The sequence below is a fragment of the Crotalus tigris genome, unplaced genomic scaffold (assembly GCF_016545835.1).
Source record: "Crotalus tigris isolate CLP2741 ecotype Arizona unplaced genomic scaffold, ASM1654583v1 scf7180000018786.1720131, whole genome shotgun sequence".
NCBI lineage: Eukaryota > Metazoa > Chordata > Lepidosauria > Squamata > Viperidae > Crotalus > Crotalus tigris.
In genome coordinates this window covers 1,652,689-1,674,312 of record NW_024097201.1, presented here as the reverse complement: position 1 = coordinate 1,674,312, position 21,624 = coordinate 1,652,689, and the positions used below count along the sequence as shown (strand labels likewise).

The following is a 21,624-nucleotide window of genomic DNA, read 5'->3' as shown; positions in this document are numbered from 1 at the left end:
CCATAGGTTCACCACCACTGTTCTATGTCTTCTCCATTGTGTAAACAGAAGACAGCAAGATGTGCACATTAAAACAGTCCCAGATACCCCTATTAATTGCAATTCTGCTTGCAGCAAAAAAAATCCTTTTTTGATTATATTTGCTCTTTCGTAGCAAATTTTTTTCATGCTGATGGTGCCTTCTTTTGTCAGATGGGAAAACTGACAGGACACATGCTTAAATATACTGTTTAAAAGCTATTAAATAAGTTTAAATCCATAGAATTCAAGCTTTTAAAACTATCTTACCAAATAGGAAGACAGAAGTATGGAGATGACAACGATAAAAATACCCATGACTACATCAGGTGGAGCTTCAGAACCACTGCGCCCCATGATGGGAACTAACATTTCAAATACAAGCCGGATGAGATACATTAAATAGAGATATGGAATAAACATTCCCAGGAGATAAACTGTTACAAATTTCATTGTAGCACCTGTAACAGAGACATAAAACAGATTATAATGTAGAAATTGTAGCTATTGACTTTTTAATATCTTCCCCACTCAGAGCGTTCTAGAAGTTATCTAAGACAGTATTATGAAAGTATACCTCTGTCTGAAGGCAATTATTATGTTTTTTTCTTACAAAACCGGTAAGATGACTTAACAAACAATGGCTTAAAAAGAAGGCTAACCAGATTTTCTGAAAATATGAATCATGTATTCATATAAATCATCTTATTATGCAAGTCTGTAAATCAAGACATCGAGGCACAAAAGGCCAAGTCCGGGGTTCATGCATTCTTTAAATTAAGTTGATAAGGACAGAACAGTAACTGTGTGGAAGAAGAAGAGTAACTCAAGGTTCTTAGTTTTTGATTGATAAATAAGAAGGGATTTCATAACTGACGGTATAAATTTGGTACAGTGTGTCAGCTGGGCAAAACATGAATTGTTCTTTTGGCCAGAACAGAAAGCCCTGTAAAAAGCCTATGAAACAAATCTGTGCATTTCCTTAAATTTGGTATGTCTGCTTCATGGTACGTTAAAATGAGTGGAACTTACTTTCAGGGAAACTGGAACAAACATTGAGAGCCACATCAGAGACTCAACAACAGCAAAATGCAAGTAAATTGGGAAAGATATGTATTATTTATAACATCACTCAATAAATAATGTTCAGTGAATGCGTTTGTTTTTGATTCCGGTTAAAAACCAAGTTAGAGGGGATATATCTGTGGTTGGCTACTTCACATGCACATTTTTTAATTTGACAATTTTGCTTTTCCTTTTTTCTTTCCAACTTCCTCTTTCTTCTCCCTATGCAGAAGGTTGCCAAAAAAAAAGGCATAGACTGTTCTTGTTAGACATGTGAACTACATGAAATGAAATTACATCAGAGGCTGCATTTGGCTTGGTGGTCTCATGCCTTACATCAAGCATAAAGTACCTAATACCTCCTTATGGCCTTATTGCCAAAACTGTTTTGCCATTTTAGAGTTTTATAGGGACTCAATGTGACAATGAATGTTATAAACCTTGTTTAAAATTTATAGCATCTGAAGTATCTTATAGTATCTTATTTAAATAAAACTGCCATGGGGAAGGTTGGGAAATTTTAGGAACAAAATAGATGCTATAAGCCAGTGGTGGTGAACCTTTTAGAGACCGAGTGCCCAAACTGCAACCCAAAGCCCACTTATGTATCACCGGGTGCCAGGTGGGCGTGGCCCACTGGGTGGCTGTGGCTGTGGTGGTCATGGCAGACTGGATGGGTGTGGCCAAGGTAGGCGTGGTCACCTTGATGTTGCTCATGGGGAGGGATGCCTGTGGGGGCCGGGAAGGGTTGGGGGAGATCCAGGGGATCTCTGGCAGGTGGGGTGGTGGGCAGGAAGCTTGTCCTGCGGGGTGAGACAAGGCAAGGTGAGGCAGGGTGGGAAAGCCATTGTTGCAAGGCCCCGCACACAGAGGCCAATGAGCGCATGGGGGCCGATAGTGTCCGTCAGCAGTCACAGCCTGCCAGATCCTCAACCGGCACACTCTGGGGCTCCGCAACCCGCCACCAGCAGTTCAGAGAAGCCGCCTCTGAGCCAACAGCTGAGGAAGTGATGCAGTGGGTTGTGCCCAGGAAAAGGAGAGCATGCGAGGCCAGGAGGGATGCATCTGGCCATATGGGACCTCGGCGAGATAGTGGGGGGCTGGTTGAAGAGGGACGGTTGCCATCTCCGGGGCATGGCACGCGTGCCCACAGAGAGGACTCCGAGTGCCGCCTCTGGCACACGTGCCATAGGTTCGCCACCACTGCTATAAGCATTGCAAAAGGGGTTGAAAAAAACCCACACTATCATCACCATTTACAACATCAGTTCTCAGAGGCTACAAAAATATTGGCTTGGCTATAAGCATGCCCACCCCTGCTTTACCAGAACCTATGGAAGTAAGTCTTGCTGCCATACCTTTTTCTTTCAGTTCCTTATAGGTCATTAGTTTTGTGAGGAGTGGAAAAGCTACCCACATTGCACAAACAAACGCAGAGCAAATTCCCTGGTAAGTAAGCAGAACCCCTGAAATAGACCAAAGTGCAAGTGGAACATCAAAAAAGAGTTCTCCTAGGAATTGTTCATTTGTGTGCTGGGAAAAGAAAAACAAAATAAAAATGTCAATCCTCTTTGATTTAAATCTGAAGACAATGTATCAGGCATTTTAAGAGCAGAAAATTGTTTCTCAATACACAATGAATAGGAAGTTCCACTTCCTGTGGAAACAGGAACTGTACCAACCAGGAATTGTCTACTACTTCTAACTACAAACATGAGGGTTGCAAAAGGAAGCCTTTGAAAAAGCAAAGCTACACTAAGTATAAAAAGGAATCTAGGAGAACACAGAGGGACAGCTTTCCAAAATTTTATCACACTTTTGAACAAGTGTGGATGCACTAGAAGTTTAAAACAGCTACTTTAGGTTTTCAGTTATTAAGAAAGGGTCAGCTTCATCCTGTCAAAGATCACAATTTTATCCCTGGATTCTGATAACTCAACTTTGAGAAGGTCAAAGGGCAATGAAAATGATCTGGGATTCACATATAGCCTGAGAATTGCCTACTGTGTTATAATGAAGATCACTTGGAAATTTTGCCTCGCTAAGGAATTTAGAGGAAACATCAAAACATTTAATTAACCAGGACTACATAAGAGAAGTTGGGATAGACTTCTGCCTAGAGAAGAGTTTTGCTGAACTAGGCAGTCTGACTCATCTAGTAGAGGTCTAAATTGCTAAATTCAATCATGTAATAAAATATAATAGTACTTACTTTATAATAAAATTTCTTGGTTAATGTATGCACAAAAATCAGTGTAGCCAGAGCTGCAGATCCATAGAGAAAATAGGAGACATAGTAGTGGGTATACCAGCAAAGAGATTGTCCAATAAAAGAAATAAACAGTGCCACAAGAAGGATGCCAGTTAAGGTAATAAAGAAACTAAGTACTGTAAAGCCAAAAGCAATGGCAAATTCCTTCATATAATTAATTGCTGAAAGAAAAGAAAAAAAGATATTAAAATCAGAGACATACCGTATTATTTCTTTTAGGAGGACTAAAGTAATAAGACGTGGTTCCTGGTTAAATAAAAATGACAACAAAACCCACAAAGCTTTTTCCTTTCAGGACTGAGTTGCAATTATTGCTCTACTTATTTTACCTTTTTATATTCTAGTCACAGCATTTCTGAATTGACTTAATTGCAATACAGCAAGTCTTTTACTCTTTTATGGAAGAAACTGTTTACATACAATATATAGCAGATTATGTCTTATTAAAATCAGCAGAAAACTTCATTTTGCTTGTCCCTTGGCCCTCAACTCAGTATTTTTCACTTACTCTCTAAGATGCGTTTCCACCGATAACCACTTCTTCTAGACAAAAATGCATTTCATATGTCATCGGAAACATCATATCATGGTTATTAAAGGAGAAAGGCAATAATCATAACCAGCCAACATCTATATATTACTGATTTTGGGAAGCTGTGTCCCCGACTGTGGACACAAACAGAAGTTCAGTTTATAGCCTGAACTTTTATGCATGTACCACTATTCTTGCTTCAGCCTGTTTCAGAAACTCAGGCAATCCTAACTTCACTCATATTCATGCTAAATAACTGACTGGGAAAATGCACAAAAACTTAGTTGATGCAAGGAACACATTATCAAAGATTAAATTTCTCGGTTTCTTTTCCTGGGTTTCTAAACATTGTTTTTAACTTTTATATAGGTTTTGCTTTCTATAGTCCATAGTTTAAAGTTTTGAAGTAGCTTCTTTTGTTGACTTCTTCCAGTGGAGGTATAGAAACAGAAAACAAAATTATAAATCTCTGGGAAATGTATAAATTATGATATGGGTGTAATGAAAGAAAGTATGGTTTGAAGGAATAAGGTTTGAAGAGGGATTGTGAACACCTCTCAGGATCCTCTGTCTAGTTTTTGCACCAAAACCAGGGCTTCCCTACTAACATCCGGGTCCCTCTGTCTTTTCCAGGGTCTTGGATGAAGCTATCACCCACAACCAGCTGGATCCTTCACAGCATTTCGTGGGTGGACCTCATGCCTTTGGATCTTCACCTTCTGACTTCCAGGGATTACTCCTGGATTGTTCTTCTCTTCTCTCCAAATATGAACCAACACTTGGTGTGTATGTGGGGGGGGGGTTTCACCTAAGCTGCTTGAAGAGGCTTAGATGGCATGCCAACCAGCAATCTCTTAAGTGATAAGCACGCCCATTCCCAACATGATATCATGCAGAAGACCCTTGACCAACCTAACATGGTAGTGATTTTCAGGCCCAAACCTCCAGTCCTAGAATGGGGATTTTCCTTGTGTTCCCAAGGATAGTTTGGATTGTTGAGCCAGCATAGAAGTGTTCTTCATCATGGCAAGGAACTGTGCAGTTTTTAAGGTCTTGTCTAACTAGCTGCTTGCATGTTGTTAAGGCATGCTTTGCCTCCATGACCAGCTTTTCCACATATGAGAACTGCCATGCTTAAAGCCCCTTTGTCTCCCTTACAGTTAGGGGGTTAGAGTCTCATGGAATTCTTGCTTTGAGGTCCTGGAACTTCTGCCTCTAAGCTTGGCTTCAAAGTGCTGTAGAACGGCCAATGTCACAGCACCATAGTCTTCATCTTAAAAGACTGCTAATTGCAAAAGTTAATCTAGCCATCCACCACAACCCTGTTAAGTACTGGTAGTTGTCAAATACAAAGCTAATCTAGCCATCTGTTTTTTTTCTGTCCAGCCCTGTGTTTTTGCAATCCATTTAAACATAGCAAGATAGTCCTGTGGCTCTTCCTCCACCCCTTCCCAAGTACTTACACTGGCACAGATATAGTTTCAGCTCACAGATTCTCCTCAGATACCTCTTCCCTTTCCAACATTTTTCCGAACAGTCCACCTCCCTTTTTCAGTTTCCGCACAAACTACTTAAAAATTCTGTCTTGGAACTTCTGGTTTGCCGCCGGTGCTGCCAGGGCCACTGGAAGGTGAGTTTCACCTTCCATATCCGATTTCGCACCTCTGAGGGACCCTGGAAAGGGTTGAAAGTCACCCTGTAGGGGCGACAAGCAAGGAGGGGACCTCCGCTTGATCGTGGGAGGGCAGTAACCCTTCCGCTCGATCCAGGGAAGCCCTCCAAACTGGCGGATGAAAGACCGGCCATAGAAATATGCCCCGTTACTAGGCTGCAGACAGCCGAAGTCAAATTTACTACCAGGCACTTGTAAAGGATCGTGGACAAGACTGGGTGAGATCTGAACCTCTCTACAAGCCTAACTATTTTTTCTACCTGTATAAGCTGCCCAAAGTATTTTCCCCCCTCTGGAGAGAGGGAAAGGAAATTCTATCCCACCCTCTGACTAACCAGAAAGAATAACCTGATCCTAACTGGATTTTTATCTTTCTAAAACTTAAGGACTAAAAGATCTCTTATTCTTATTGAAGACTTGGGTTTTTACTTACAAAAAAGAAGTCAAATTGGAAAAAGGATTATTAAAATTTTGGACTTAAAAAGAAAGAAAAAAATCTTAAATGGTATAGGTGACATCTTGTGACTAAACCTGATATTACAATTTGCTATTGTCTAAAACAGGGCTTTTCAACCTTTTCACCGATTGTACCACTTTTAGAATATGGCAACATTTGAGTACCACCAGTCACCCAGCAAGGTGTCAAATGCTGGATGACAAAAAAAAAAGGAAAAAAGTGATAAAGTACAGGTAGTCCTCAACTTACAACAGTTTGCTTGGTGACTGTTCAAAGTTACAATGGCACTGGAAAAAGTGACTTATGACCATTTTTCACACTTATGACCATTGCAGCATCCCCAGGGTCATGTGATTTACATTCGGATGTTTGGCAACTGATTCTTATTTATGATGGTCACATTGTTCCAGGGTCATGTGATCATCTTTTGGAATCTTGTGAGAAGCAAAGTTAGTGGGGAAACCAGATTCATTGAACAACCATGTTACTAATTTAATCTCTCTCCTTCTTTCTTTCTCTCTCTCCCTCTCTTTCTCTCCCTTTCTCTTTCTCTCTCTCCCTTTCTTTCTCCCTCCCCTCCTCTCTCTCTCCCTTTTTTCTCCATCTCCCTTTCTTTTTCTCTCTCCCTGTCTCCCTTTCTCTCCCTTTCTCTCCCTCTCCCTCCTTCTTTCTCTCTCTCTCTCCCTTTCTCCCTCTCCTCTTTCTCTCTCTCCCTCTCTTTCTCTCTCTCCCTCTCTCTATGTCTCTTTCCCTCTTTCTCTCCCTCTCTCTATTTCTCTCTCCCTCTCAAAGATCCTTAAAATCCTTAAACATTATGCTTGGGCGGAAGACTTTTTCTTTTACAGATGGGGCGGGTGGGCCTGACGTTCGCGGGCAGGCAGGACCCCGCCCCCCGAGCCGCCGCCTCCCCATTGCCCTCCACGCCAGCCGGCTCCGTCGCCAGACCTCCCAGCTGACGGGCACAGGTCCGGGGTCACCAGCTGACGGGTGCAGGAGTTTTGCGCTGCGGCGGCCTCCCCTTTGTCCTCCACACCTGCCAAAGCATTGCCTGCCCCTGGACCAGCTGACGGGCACAGGTCCGGGGGCCGCAAGCTGATGGGTGCGGGAGGTAGGTGCCGCAGCAGCCTCCCAGCCGCCTGCTTCTTTGGCTGGAGCTGTTGCCAGGGCTTGCATGGTCGCTGGCTGCGGGGAGCACGTCAGCTGGCGACCTCCGGACCTGCACCCGTCACCTGGGAGGTCTGGCGATGGAGCCGGCTGGAGTGGAGGGCGATGGGAAGGAGGCGGCTCGGTGGGCGGGGTCCTGCCTGCCCGCAAATGTCGGGCCCACCCGCCCCTCTGTAAAAGAAAAAGTCTTCCACTCAAGCATAACACCAGCAGTTCTGTGCAGAGGCTTGAGATACGGAGGCGCGGGACGCAGAGCGGCGCGGTGCCGTGGGAGACGGCAGGACAGGGGGGAGGGGTTACCTGCATCCTGGCAGCCGAATTCTGGAAGCCTGCCTGAATGAAGAATTTTAGGGGGTGTTGAAAGTGAGACAGACTGAGGGCTGTATTAAGACCATAGAAATGGCTGCGCAAGGAGAGTGGAAGGGAGGCGAATTCAAGATGGAGCAGAAAACACGGGGGGGGGGAGGCATTAGGAAATAAGCACCAAGGTACATGGTGCCTTGCAAGGGACTCCCAAGTGTTCCGCAATTGTTTTTCCTCTCTCCTCTGTGCAAGAAAAACTTTTGCAGCGTAAATCTGAAACCAGGTGTTCCTGTGAGGTGGCGCAGGAGGTTCTTGGGAGAGGCGAGGACAAGCTTGGCGTTTCCTCTCTCCCAATCCCCTTCCTCTTCTTCACCCCCTTCCCCGCCTTGCCTGCAATCTGAGCTCGCGGCTCTGTAGCTTTTCTTTGCCTAGCCTAGCCTTCTTCTACCCGCCCCATTCCTGGGAGCGCCGAGGAGGTACGGCAGAAACACATGAATTGGGATTGTGGCACCCTTGGGAAGCTGATCATGCTTTGAACCTTAGAGGAGGAGGAAGAATCCTTTCCTCCTTCCCTCCCTCTCTCCCTGTCAAGCCCTGGCGGGCTCAACATGAACGGGCTGGGGGAGGGGTTGAGGACGACTGCGGGGTAGCAAAGGAGACCGGCGCCCAGCACTGGGGCCAGACCTCCCAGCTGACAAGTGCATGTTGGGGGGTCGCCAGCTGACAGGTGCAGGAGTTTGGCGCTGTGGCGGCCTCCCCTTCCCTGATCTGAGTGCACAAGAAGTCAAACCAGTTGCTGCACAATGAGTCCCTGGGGAGGGTGGGGCCTTGCTCTGCGCCTGCGCTCTTCACGCGCCTCCTGCAGGGCACATTCGGTAAAGTTTGTGCAGGCTGCCACCAAGCAGCGTATTTTCCACAAACAAATGAGGTGGGAAGGAGCGGAGCAGGGGGAGGAAGGCGATGCCACGGGGGGAGGAAGGCAATGCCGCATACCACCAGCCAGGTGGTTGCGTACCACAAGTGGTACACGTACCACCGGTTGACAGGCCCTGGTCTAAAACAGTGGTTCTCAACCTGTGGGTCACGACCTTTTGGGAGTCGAATGATGCTTTCACAGGGGTCACCTAAGACCATCGGAAAACACATATTTCTGATGGTCTTAGGAACCGAGACACCGCTCCTCTGTCCGTCTCCAGGCAAGGGGAGCAGGAGGCGGAGGAAAGCCCGAGCAGGGAAGGATCTGGCCCAGTGAGGGTGGAGTCGTGTTCGGGCGCTGCTTCTGGAGCTCACAGATGCTGGCCTGGCTCTGGCGTGCTTTGGGGTAGAGGTTGTCTGCTGTGTTGCCACCAGGAGCCTCAGCTGGCTAAAACGCCTTTCAGAGAAAGAGCCCTGTTTTCCCCTGCAGGGTGACCCAGCCAGCAGCATCCTACTCTCATCGTTTCAGGGAAGAGGGAGAGGAAGAAGAAGGCATCTGCCCGGCAGGCTGCTACCTCCACCTCCTCACGACGGAGAAGTGCTTTGAGGCAGATGGCAGGTTATAAAACTGACGCTCGGCTCAAAGGGGGGATGGGCAGGCCTATGAAGCCACTGCTCCTCCATGGGCGGACGGATAGCTGGACGGCTAGGAAAGTTCCCCGACTTTTCTGCTGTGGAGGAAGAAAACCAAGGTTCGAGATCTCGCGAAAAGGCACGCAGACGCGACTGAGCTTGCAAGAAGCCCGGCAAGCTTTACGTTGAGGCGGGCGGTTTATAAAAGGAAGGAGCAGTCTCTTCATGCTCCGGAGTCGGGGAGGGATAGTGATATGTTTGTTCGCTTCGCAGAAAAAGCTGCTCAGGACATCTCCATTGCTAAAAGATAATGCCCTTGCTTTCCTATGATGTCGAAGGTGTCCTACGTTAGGAAAAAACAAAACACAATCCCCATGCAAAAACAGTCCACCCGTGATAATGCAAAACCTAATGAAGAGCGTAGCTGTTTTTATTACTCTTATCACAACTCTGAGAAGTAAGTTGGTGGCAGTTGCTGCATAGGAGTTAACTGAGCTCCCAGATAACCCATCCTCACACAATTGGAAGTTTGCATTAGATCCCCTAAATTCCCAGTGATAGATCACACTAATGATAAATGTGGGAGCTTTGTCCCTACTTATGTGGTGGGCATAAAAGTATAATAGCTTTTTCCTCTCTTCCCACGGCAGCTGATTCCCCTCCCTTGTCCTCTCCTCCTCTGAGATCCCTGCAGCCCTCCTTAAGACAGCACATACTTTTTGATTCCTGCTGCTCCATCCCTCCTCCCCCCCCTTGATGGCTTCCTACTTGTGGGATGCAGGGGAAGGGAGCGCCATTTCATTACAGGTGGGAGAAAGAAAACTGGTCCAGGCAGTGAAAAGGGAAGAGATCAAAGGGGGGGGGCCTTTGAAGATGAAACCTGCTTTGGGTGGATGTTTTGGTCTGTAGCATGTGTTTCCCTTTCTCCTCCTGCCTGCCTTTTCTCTGTTTCCTAGTGTGCCTCTGGAAAGCCGGGAAGGGGGGGGGGCAAAATGAATCTGCTCTTAGTGTGGAATCAAGAAGCTCCAAGGGGCCTTTTCTTGCAGCTGCTGCAGTAATGCCCCCATTCTTCCTGCCCTGGCTGCTGCACCAAAAGCAGTTGATTATTGGAATCAGCAGTGGGGTGGGAGGAAGGAATGGATTTCCCTTCTGCTGCCTCTGCCTCAGTGGACAAGACCTCCTTCCAAAAATCTCTAAGATTCTGGCAGGCACAGCTCCAGAATTGAGCTATGCTGGCTCAGGAATTCTGGGAGTTGAAGTCCATGAGTCATAAAAGAACCAAGGTTTCCCTTCTGCCTTCTTCAGAGAGAGAAGCCCTGAAGGTCATTAGGATCAATTGTCCTGGAAGGACAGGGGTCCTCTTCCACACACACAGTGAATTTCAGCTGGAGGTAGAAAAATGGGCAGTGGCTCAGGCTGAAGAGGCAAATTGTGTGGGCCACATCACACACATGGACAACAAATGTCTACAATTATAGCTCCCCTTGAGTATCACCTCAACTAATCCTTATTTTCTCCCACCCCATAAGTACTCCCCCCCATACACAATCATATTAATTTTTCACAGGTCATGCTTAACCTAATCAGGCAACTTCAAGGGCTCATTTAAAGAAGAGAAAAGGTCAGGTCTCCCTTCAGAGCCATAGGTGGAGCACCCATGCTTCAAGACAAAATTTCATTTATTTGTAATTAGAAATAAATATTTCACAATATATAATTACATATTGTTTTTTGTGATTAATCACTATGCTTTAATTATGTTCAATTTGTAACAATGAAAATACATCCTACATATCAGATATTTACATTATGATTCATAACAGTAGCAAAATTACAGTTATGAAGTAGCAACGGAAATAATTTTATGGTTGAGGGTCACCACAACATGAGGAACTGTATTAAAGGGTCATGGCATTAGGAAGGTTGAGAACCACTGGTCTAAAAGAGACTTGGCTTGAAGCCCAGACTATAGATAAGACCTTTGCAACCTTGGCAGATATCAGCTGTGAGAAGCTCAACTGTGTTCTATACTGATGGATGAAGATCAGGAACAGATTCTATGTTGAAAGTAATTTATGAAACTATTCTTATAGCTAATGATGAAATAAGATGCTACAGAAAAGAACAAAATATCAGCCTAGATATGCGAACCCAAACTTTGATTACATTTAAAGAATCAACTACCCAGAATATAATAGAAGTGGAACAATCAAATATTATGATAGAAAATTCAACTGATCAACAAACACAATTAACAGAAAACCCAGAAAAGGGATTGACAACACTGAAAATGGAAAAGACTTTCTATATAAACCAGAAGAAACCTGAGAATAAGAAGAAGAACAGACTGAAGGGAAGATAAACATTTTAGGACAACCACGTCAAGATGGAATAATAGAGAGATGATTTGTTAGCCCTCCCAAAAAAACGGCGACTGGATGGCCTCTTTTATCTCAAAAAATATATACAATAACAGAGGGAGTTCTATTTGATGACTTAAAAGCATGGATATGGAAGGCGAGTTGGCAAAGAAAGAAAGCTAGAATAAGACTGAAGAAAATTGGGGTTTTAACTTATTAGTGAGGATTAAAATAGAATATACTGATATAGAATACTAGATTTTGAATACTAGAATACTTGATTACTAGATACTTTGAATACTAGATTTTGTTATGACTTAAGATAAAGAAAACTTTGATCATTTAAAACTTGGAAGTATAAATATTAAAAGTTAAATTTGAATACTGATTTGTTTATAAAGGTTGAATGTAAAAGTAATTAAGATATACATAAGCTAAAAATCTATTGATAAATATAATAAACATGTTTCTACTTAGCTAATATAATAAGAACTGTACTAGTTTAAATATGAGATAGTAGACATTAAGAGAAAAAGAAGAAGTATTTGATGTTGAAACAAGGGAAATTTTGGTTACTAAATTTAAGACATTTGGAAATTAGTAGAAAATAAGGATGTTATATTTATTATTAATTAGATGATGCAAGATGGTGAGAAATAGAATATATTCAAATAGACAAGACGTGTAGCCTGAATATTAGACTTTGTGATGAACTGTAATAAAGGGGGAACTTTGGTTACTTATAACTTGGAAATTATAAATATTAAATGTTAAATTCAAATATTAATGGGAAACCAAAAATTGGGAAAAACTAATTAGGACACTGATTGTTTATGAAGACTGAATGTTAAAATAATTAGGATATATATAAGGTAAAAATTATTGATAAATGTAAGAATGTTTTTTTTATTTAATTGATATAATAAGAATTGTATTAGTTTAAACATGAGACAATAAATACTAAGGGGAAAAGACAGGAAATATTTAATGTGGTAATTTGAGACTTGTACTAAAGATACTTGTATGTCATTGAATTATCGATTAACTCAGCCGCCACGTTACTTCTTAAACACTCAAACATAAAATTAGAAAATCAATAAAACATTTTTAAAAAACACATCATCAGGAGCTGAGCTTAACTTAAAAGAGTCTGGATGGCTTTCTATAGAACTTAAGCCATTGTGGATTATAACAGAAAAGGCACTGCTTTGGGAATACCACTGGCAAAAGAACATTCACTCGGAAATGTGTACTGGTTCTAGATATTCTCAGAAAGATCTTAATAAGAACAGAGAGAAGAAAATGTCATAGTTAATAACAGCTTAATTTTCGAAGGCAGCATTATTAATGTATTGCAGGATTATTTTAACCACACAGGTAATAATAGCCAATAACACAGCAATAGACAATGGGAATTATGATTACATTATTTACTATAATTTATTATAATTATAAGAAACAGCAGAAAGTTCTGAATTCCAAAGTTGCAAAGAATCAAGAAAACATTGCTTTTAAATGGTTGCAACTTAATCTGCTATCCAATAAGAAAAGTGATCATAAATCTTATATATGACTTATTTTAAAAAAGGTTTAGAACAGATTATTTCAGCCATTAGTAGCTGAGACAGAGCAAATTATTGTCCAAATGTGGACAATATTCTAAGCTGGAATTAATTTAAAATTGAGGAAGAGTTTTCTAATCTCTACTAATGCTCATTGAGTAATGACTACTGTATTACAGAACAGCAACAAATGATTCCTGGATTGTTTAACAATATTTCCTTGATTCGGATTTTAGAGTACCAGGTTTTGTTCTAATCTAGACCAATCCTTGTGAATTAATTTTGCTGCTATTATATTCTTATGTACAAGTAGAGATCATATTTCATGTTTTTCATTTGGAACATTCTCTGCTAAGACCAGCAGGTCTTTTCCCCTTATTTTTTATTTTGGTGGAGAGGAGAGTGAATCAATACTTCAATAACATCTCAGAAACCACCAATAGACTACTACAACCACATGGAATCAGCATAGCACAGAAGCCAGCTAAAGCCCTTCAAAACATCCTAAGTAAACCAAAAGACCCAGCAGCCCCAGAAGAAAAAACAGGAATCACTTACAACTTACAGTGCAATGACTGCAACAACGACTATGTAGGACAAACAGGCAGAAGATTGGCAGAACGCATCTATGGACACAATCTAGCACTCAGAAGACATGATGAAAACTCTTTAATTTCACAACATATGGACAGACCTAACCATAGTTTCCATTGGGAAACTGTGACCTTCTTAGACCGAGTCAAATCCAAAAATGTGGGAAATTCTAAAAGCCAGGCACTCTTAACAAATTAGCCATCAATAGACACATAGACATAAACAATATCAATACACTATGCAAAAGAGACAATCAACAAGCCAAAAGGGGAACAAAAAGACCAAAACACCTCCCCGCCAGCAATCAGCCACCAGATGAACATAGATTAACCCCAAGATTAACATCAGACCACAATCAAGTAAACAATATCCTAATCAAGGAACTGCCAAACAAGCCAACAATAAACAGCACAACCAAAGAACCTCCAACATTGATGGGCAAGCCACTAGAACAGTGGTTCTCAACCTTTTGAATGCCACGACCCCCAACCAGTCGTAAGTCAAGGACTACTCAACTGGTCGTAAATCGAGGACTACTCAACTGGTGCAGCACCGTTTGCAGAATGGGACTTTTGGCGGGCTCAGCAGGGCAGAGACAGCCTGGACAATTCCTATTGGCTTTTGAAAGCCAATAGAATTAGACTCTATTCAAGAGAGTTTATTCTATTGGCTTTCAAAAGCCAATAGAATAAAAGGGAGTAGCTCAGCTAAGGAAAAGGGGAAAAAAATGGCGGACTGCGTTGTTTGGCGACCCCCGTGAAATGGTCGTTCGACCCCAGATGGGATCCCAACCCACAGGTTGAGAACCACTGCACTAGAATATAAACTGAGGGCAAACCCCACTCCTAATTCACTGATGGTGTTACCTAGTTGGGGTAATGAAATGTCTAGAAAAAAATCACCAAGCTCAGAGAGCACCAAGGACCCCTCAGGTCTTCATGGGACAGGGCAGCAGCAATCCAGATGCTGGCCATTTTGCAGGCAACCTGTCCTCTGATAAAGCTGTTATCACTGCATGTGTAACATCTCCTATATACTTTGCATTGGATCTTCCATTTACAAACCTTATTTACAAAGATTATTTACAGAAGGAATTTACAACAGGTGTAAGTCACAGTTCTAACACTGGGTCTCCTTACTAGATCTATCAGCAACTATCCCCCTTTATCTTCCCTGTTTCTCTCCATTTTTCTCTGGACTTGATTAGAGAGAGAGAAGAAAAGAAAGGAATTGCTGGGATTACTGGAGTGTTCTTAGTATTGCTTAACTTTTTTCCATCTCAGCTTAACACTTTTTGTTTCTGTATAGAGGGAAGAATCTCTCTCAGGATCGTCTGTCCAGTTTTCCTTCAAAACCAGAGCTTCCCTACCAGCAGCTGATTCCTTCTGTTTCTTCTAGTCTCCTAGCCTATTTTTGAGTATGCCTGTGTGGGACAGAATATGAAATGAACTTACCTTTTTTCCTTGGCTGTAGAACTTTTTTGCTGATATAAAGCATGGCAACTGATGCAATGACACAATTCATAATGGCACCGACACGAGCTGGGTAAGCCAAAATAAACATGCCAAGAACATCAAAGAAGATAACATTTCCATGTCGATACTCCTGAGATTTGGTTAATATATCCGATTTTGCTAAGTATTTTAGCACAGCTAAGATATTGTCACCTTGGGGAGAAAAACAGTATATATTAAGGATTTGTCTTTTCTTAAGTATATCAGCACACCATTTCATTAATATTATGTCATGAAACAATTGGAATTTGAAATTATTTACTTCTTGAAACAAAAATTGAAAGGGAAACAGTAAATGGACAAAATTCAATATACTGAAGGCCTGAGTTTTTAAAACATAGCTACAAAACCTTAATATAAAGAAATAATTCAGTGAACTGCAGGGTCAATAATGATAAAGAAGCAAGTAAGATGTAATAACGGAAAAATTCAAGGAAAACAGTATAAAACTAAGCTATGATATCTAAATTGTCTTTAGTCATTAAAATCAATTGTTGTTGTTGTTAATTGCGAAGTCGTGTCCGACCCATCGCGACCCCATGGACAACGTTCCTCCAGGTCTTCCTGTCCTCTACCATCTTCTGGAGTCCATTTAAGTTCACACCTACTGCTTCAGTGACTCCATCCAGCCATCTCATTCTCTGTCGTCCCTTCTTCTATTGCCCTCAATCTTTCCCAGCATTAGGCCCTTCTCCAGTGAGTCCTTCCTTCTCATTAGGTGGCCAAAGTATTTGAGTTTCAACTTCAGGATCTGGCCTTCTAAAGAGCAGTCGGGGTTGATCTCTTCTAGGACTGACCGGTTTGAATGCCTTGCAGTCCGAGGGACTCGCAGGAGTCTTCTCCAGCATCATAGTTCAAAGGCCTCAATTCTTTGGCGCTCAGCCTTTCTTATGGTCCAACTTTCACATCCATATATTGCAACTGGGAAAACCATGGCCTGGACTATATGCACTTTTGTTGGCAGGGTGATGTCTCTGCTTTTTAGTATGCTGTCTAGATTTGCCATAGCTTTCCTCCCCAGGAGCAAGAGTCTTTTAATTTCTTGGCTGCAGTCCCCATCTGAGATGATCTTTGAGCCCAGAAAAATAAAATCTGTCACTACCTCCATTTCTTCCCCATCTATTTGCCAGGAATTGAGAGGGCCGGATGCCATGATTTTGGTTTTCTTAATGTTGAGTTTCAAGCCAACTTTTGCACTCTCCGTCTTCACCCGCATCAAGAGGCTCTTTAGTTCCTCTTCACTTTCTGCCATTAGAGTGGTATCATCTGCATATCTTAGGTTGTTGATATTTCTCCCGGCAATCTTAATTCAAACTTTTGATTCATCTAGCCCTGCCTTTCTCATGATGTGCTCTGCATATAAGTTAAATAGGCAGGGCGACAGTATACAGCCTTGCCGGACTCCTTTTCCAATTTTGAACCAATCAGTGGTTCCGTGTCCAGTTCTCACTGTTGCTTCTTGACCCGCATATAGGTTTCTCAAGAGACAAATGAGATGGTCTGGTATTCCCATCTCTTTAAGAACTTGCCACAAGTTGTTGTGATCCACACAATCAAAGGCTTTAGCATAGTCAATGAAGCAGAGGTAGGTGTTTTTCTGGAACTCCCTAGCTTTCTCCATGATCCAGCGTATGTTGGCAATTTGATCTCTAGTTCCTCTGCCTCTTCGAAATCCTGCCTGTACTTCTGGTAGTTCTCGATCCACATACTGCTGGAGTCTAGCTTGTAGGATTTTAAGCATAACTTTACTAGCATGTGAAATGAGTTCAATGGTGCGATAGTTTGAACATTCTTTGGCATTGCCTTTCTTTGGAATTGGAATGTAAATTGACCTTTTCCAATCCTGTGGCCACTGTTGAGTTTTCCAAATTTGCTGGCAAATTGAGTGTAGCACTTTTACTGCATCTTCTTTTAAGATTTTGAATAGCTCAGCGGGAATACTGTCACCTCCACTAGCTTTGTTGTTGCTCAGATTTTCTAAGGCCCATTTCACTTCACATTCTAGGATGTCTGGTTCGAGGTCAATGACCATCTCATTGTGGTTATATGGGATGTTAAGCTCATTCTTGTATAGTTCTTCTGTGTAGTTTTGCCATCTCTTCTTAATCTCTTCTGCCTCTGTTAGGTCTCTGCCATTTTGGTCCTTTATCATGCCCATCTTTGCATGAAACGTTCCCTTCATATCTCCAATTTTCTTGAAGAGATCTCTGGTCCTCCCTGTTCTGTTGTTTTCTTCTATTTCTTCTTTGCACTGTTCATTTAAGAAAGCATTCTTATCTCTTCTAGCTACTCTCTGGAATTCTGCATTCAATTGGGTGTATCTTTCTCTTTCTCCTTTGCCTTTCACTTCCCTTCTTTCCTCAGCTATTTGCAAAGCTTCCTGAGACAGCCATTTTGCTTTCTTGCATTTCTTTTTCTTTGGGATGGTTTTAGTTGCTAACTCTTGTACAATGTTGCGAACTTCCATCCATAGTTCTTCAGGCATTCTGTCTATCAGATCCAGTTCCTTAAATCTATTTGTCACCTCTACTGTATATTCATCAGGAATATGATTTAGTTCATACCTGAGTGGCCTAGTGCTTTTCCCTACTTTTTTCAATTTAAGCCTAAATTTTGCAACGAGAAGCTCATGATCCGAGCCACAGTCAGCTCCTGGTCTTGTTTTTACTGACTGTATAGAGCTTCTCCATCTTTGGCTGCAGAGTACATAGTCAATCTGATTTCTATGTTGACTGTCTGGTGATGTCCATGTGTAGAGCCGTCTCTTGGGTTGTTGGAAAAGAGTGTTTGTTATGACCATCGTATTCTCTTGACAAAATTCTATTAGCCTGTGCCCTGCTTCATTTTGTTCTCCAAGGTCAAACTTGCCTGTTATTCTGGTTATCTTTTGGCTTCCTACCTTAGCATTCCAGTCCCCCATGATGATAAGGACATCATTTTTTGGTGTTAATTCTATAAGGTGCTGTAGGGCTTCATAGAACCGGTCAATTTCATCCTCTTCAGCACCAGTGGTTGGGGCATAGATTTGGACTACTGTGATATTGAATGGTTTGCCTTGGATTCGAATTGAGATCATTCTGTCCTTTTGGGGATTGTATCCCAGTATTGCTTTTCCTATTCTTTTATTGACTATGAAGGCTACTCCATTTCTTCTGAGGGATTCTTGCCCACAGTAGTATACCTGATGGTCATCTGAGTTAAATTCACCCATTCCTGTCCATTTTAAAATCAATTAACTTTACTCAAACTCCTTAATATAGGAGAAGCAAAATTAATTTACCTAGTTATATTTATCCATGAACTTTTTATTTTCAAAGCGTTATCTTTAGGATGCTGAGATTTTGGGCCTATTAATTTCAATTTTCATTATTAACCAACATGGGGAACAATAATTTAATCTTACCTTGCCAGTGAAAGTCATGAGAAACTTAAAATACTAACCTGCTCGCTGAATAGAATCTGTCAAAATTCGATCCACTGTGTCATATTTTGTATGATAGATGTAACCATTTTCAATGAAAGCCAGGTCTATTCCTGTCAGTATAATTAAATTAAATCATAATGTTATTTAATATAACTTTATAATATAACTTTACAAAGTATTCCTAATTAGATTAATGTATTGACAAGGAATATTAAATTAACTATGATCTGTTCTACTAAACACTCATATTTCAATATTTGCTTACAGCTTCATAATTTTGATTATTATTTATGCTTTTTTTCTTGCTGTCTCGCATGATGGTTTCAGAAAATGTTTCAGAAAAATATTAGTAAACAGTTTCTATACTACTCCGTTGGTAAAGGTGACAGCGCAGAATGCAGTACTGCAGATAAACTCTGCCCACAGCCTCGAGTTCAATTGGGACAGAGCTGAAGGATGACTCAGCCTTTCATCCTTCCGAGGATGTAAATGTGGACCCAGATTGTTGGGGGCAATATACAGTTTACACTGTAAACCGTTCAGAGAATGCTATAGACCGATGGTATATAGGTCTAAGTGCTATTGCTATTGCTAAACCAACATTAACTCAGAATGCATTGGCCCAGCCATAATGGGGAAAAAGGGATGTTCTCCTTGTCCAACCCATCACTCTTAACAAAACCATTGTCTTTATAATCTCACTTTCACTATGTTACTACTTCTGGACATATGGATTGCATTGATACTTTGATTTACATAAACCTACATAATGATGTTGTACTTCATACATTTTGGGGCTTACTATTGCAGCCTCCAGTACTGAAATAAATGTAATCTTGCTTTTACTAAAGAGTGATCTGGTCTCTGTCATTAAATAAATCATAAAGGGGAAATTTCTCCCATATAGGACTGTGCCAGAGTTTCTTGTCTTTGGTTCAGAAAATCTGCAATGTGCACATCAACATTAGGCATGTACAGCATTGGACAGCTTTGTATCACAAGCTCTTCCTTGCTTTTATTGGCTTGACAATCCTCCTACCTACTTTCCATTGTCCTTCCAAGTATAGGCCCAAAAGCTGATCCTACTAAGCCTATCTAACACACCTGGAACATTGCCAAAATCTCTGTAAATACGGAAATCTGTGTCTGCAGGGATGACACCACTCTGAAACACCTCTTGAGCCACGATACAACCAAAAGGATGCTTAGCAGCAGAGATGTATGCTTGTACCAGCCAAGGGTTTTCAGGTCCTGTAAGAATTAAGAGAACAATTGTAAAATTGTGAACAATTTAATTTAGTGTTCTATACTTTAATTTGTGCTTTGCCATAACCAAAATACATGGCTTTCACTCTAAATATGATAACGAAAGCAAATTCACAGGAATTTTAAATTTCCTTTTCCCCATTCCCTTAACATGACACATTTGAGAATGGCTTTTCAGAGGACACACTCTACCGTGACCCACATGTAGTAAAAAAAAAAATGCTAATGCCACAGCTCAATGGTTGAAGTTAAAGATGTTTTAGAAATTGGCTCAAGTTATTTGTCAATTGACCACAAGATTTCAAGATAGAGTTGTATGACTGGTGGTCAGCAAATCTGATTCAGAGGGAATTGTATCTTTTACTTGTATAACTAAGATTAACAAAGTTTGAGAATGTCAGCTGCTCACAAGAAAAATTAAACTCATCTATGTTGTTTATAAATGTTATCATCTTAGGTTGTTTATAAAATTTTGTATGATCTCAAATCACAATATGAATCAATCCTTAGGGAGAAGAAGCTGAAGGCTGTGAAAGATGCATGGCATCAATACATCCTTTCTGTCAAGAAAAGGAATTCTTCTTGGTTTTGATGAATTTCTGCTCAGGGCCAATCAGTACTCAGTTCAAGCTTGAGAACCATATTATGAAACTTTATATACTATCTCTAATTACAGTAGAGAAGATGCCTAAGACTGGGGTAACCATAAAATTTCCTATTTACAAAAATGATGAGGAAAACCTTACTAATCACAAACTTATCACCTTATTACATACCCAGATAAATTATATGCAAAGAACGTAATAAACTCCAAGCTTGGATGGCATCCAAGGAAATTATACAGGACAAATAAGTTGGCTTTAGAGATCTCCAGTCAAGTATACACCATATTTTGATATTACCCAATTTAATCCAGAAATAATTTATATAATCAACCTTATATGTGGCATTTTTGGACTTTCTATTTGCCTTTGATTCTACAGTTTGAAAGAATACCAACATGAGTCGGTGTCTTCTTTGTGTGATCAAAAATTCATATGCCAACTTCTTCTTCAGAGTTAGATATGATAACCAGGGGCTGCTTTCAAAAGTGATATTCATACAAAGATGTCAGGGATATATTTTGGTCCCTATCTTGCTAATTATTCTTTAATTCTGTAACTGAGACAGTGACTAATACAGATTGTTACACTCCCAACGTAAGACTCCAATAGTCCTATATGGAGATGATGTAGGCCTTATCTCCTGCTCACCCATACAACGTAGAATGTCAATGAACTCTGTAGTTCAGTACTGCACACTGAGTAGGCTTGTCGATAACTTCCAAAAACTGAAAGTTTGCTAAAACTTTTGCATTTGATAAAAGGGCCAAAGTCCAAAAATGAACATAGAGTGGAATCCAACTGAACTCAATTAAATATATAGGAGTGATTTTCTGTCCCCCAAGAATTTGGAGAGTTCATCACTATTACATCTCTCAGCTGGCATCAAATCTGCAACAGCCATCAAAATACCTTTTTACTAATAATGAACTAGTACCAGCTATCTTAAAACTCCTCCAAGTTAAAACTTTGACCCAAGTATGCCATTCAGATGGCCATTTAGGTAAGGAAGAATCTTCCTTATATAAATTTCTGTAGCAAGCAACCAAATACTTACTACACCCAGATAGGTTATAAGCTGCCTAAAGCTGAGATCAGGATACGGAGGTTGATGTTAAACTGAAGCTAAAGCTTCAGCTCTTTCATGTTAAATCCCATTAATATTGGCAGATCACTTTCCATCAAACTGGAAGAATGTCACAGAATAAAAATGAATGTCATCTCAATTCTCACAGATTGATCAATAGCCCTGGGATACCACCATGCCAAAC

The 21,624-nt window shown here is 41.2% G+C and overlaps 1 protein-coding gene across 1 annotated transcript in view; it reads right to left on the bottom strand.

Moving 5' to 3' along the window:
• Nucleotides 1-21,624, bottom strand: part of ERMP1 (endoplasmic reticulum metallopeptidase 1) — a 48,557-nt gene that overhangs the window by 10,017 nt on the left and 16,916 nt on the right. Inside the window, exons 5-10 of the mRNA XM_039356170.1 lie at nt 19,590-19,736; nt 18,503-18,595; nt 15,002-15,214; nt 3,296-3,516; nt 2,442-2,616; nt 289-479 (exon numbers count right to left, since the gene is read on the bottom strand). Of these exons, the coding sequence (XP_039212104.1) occupies nt 289-479; nt 2,442-2,616; nt 3,296-3,516; nt 15,002-15,214; nt 18,503-18,595; nt 19,590-19,736 (1,040 nt within the window). The remainder of the gene's footprint in view (nt 1-288; nt 480-2,441; nt 2,617-3,295; nt 3,517-15,001; nt 15,215-18,502; nt 18,596-19,589; nt 19,737-21,624) is intronic.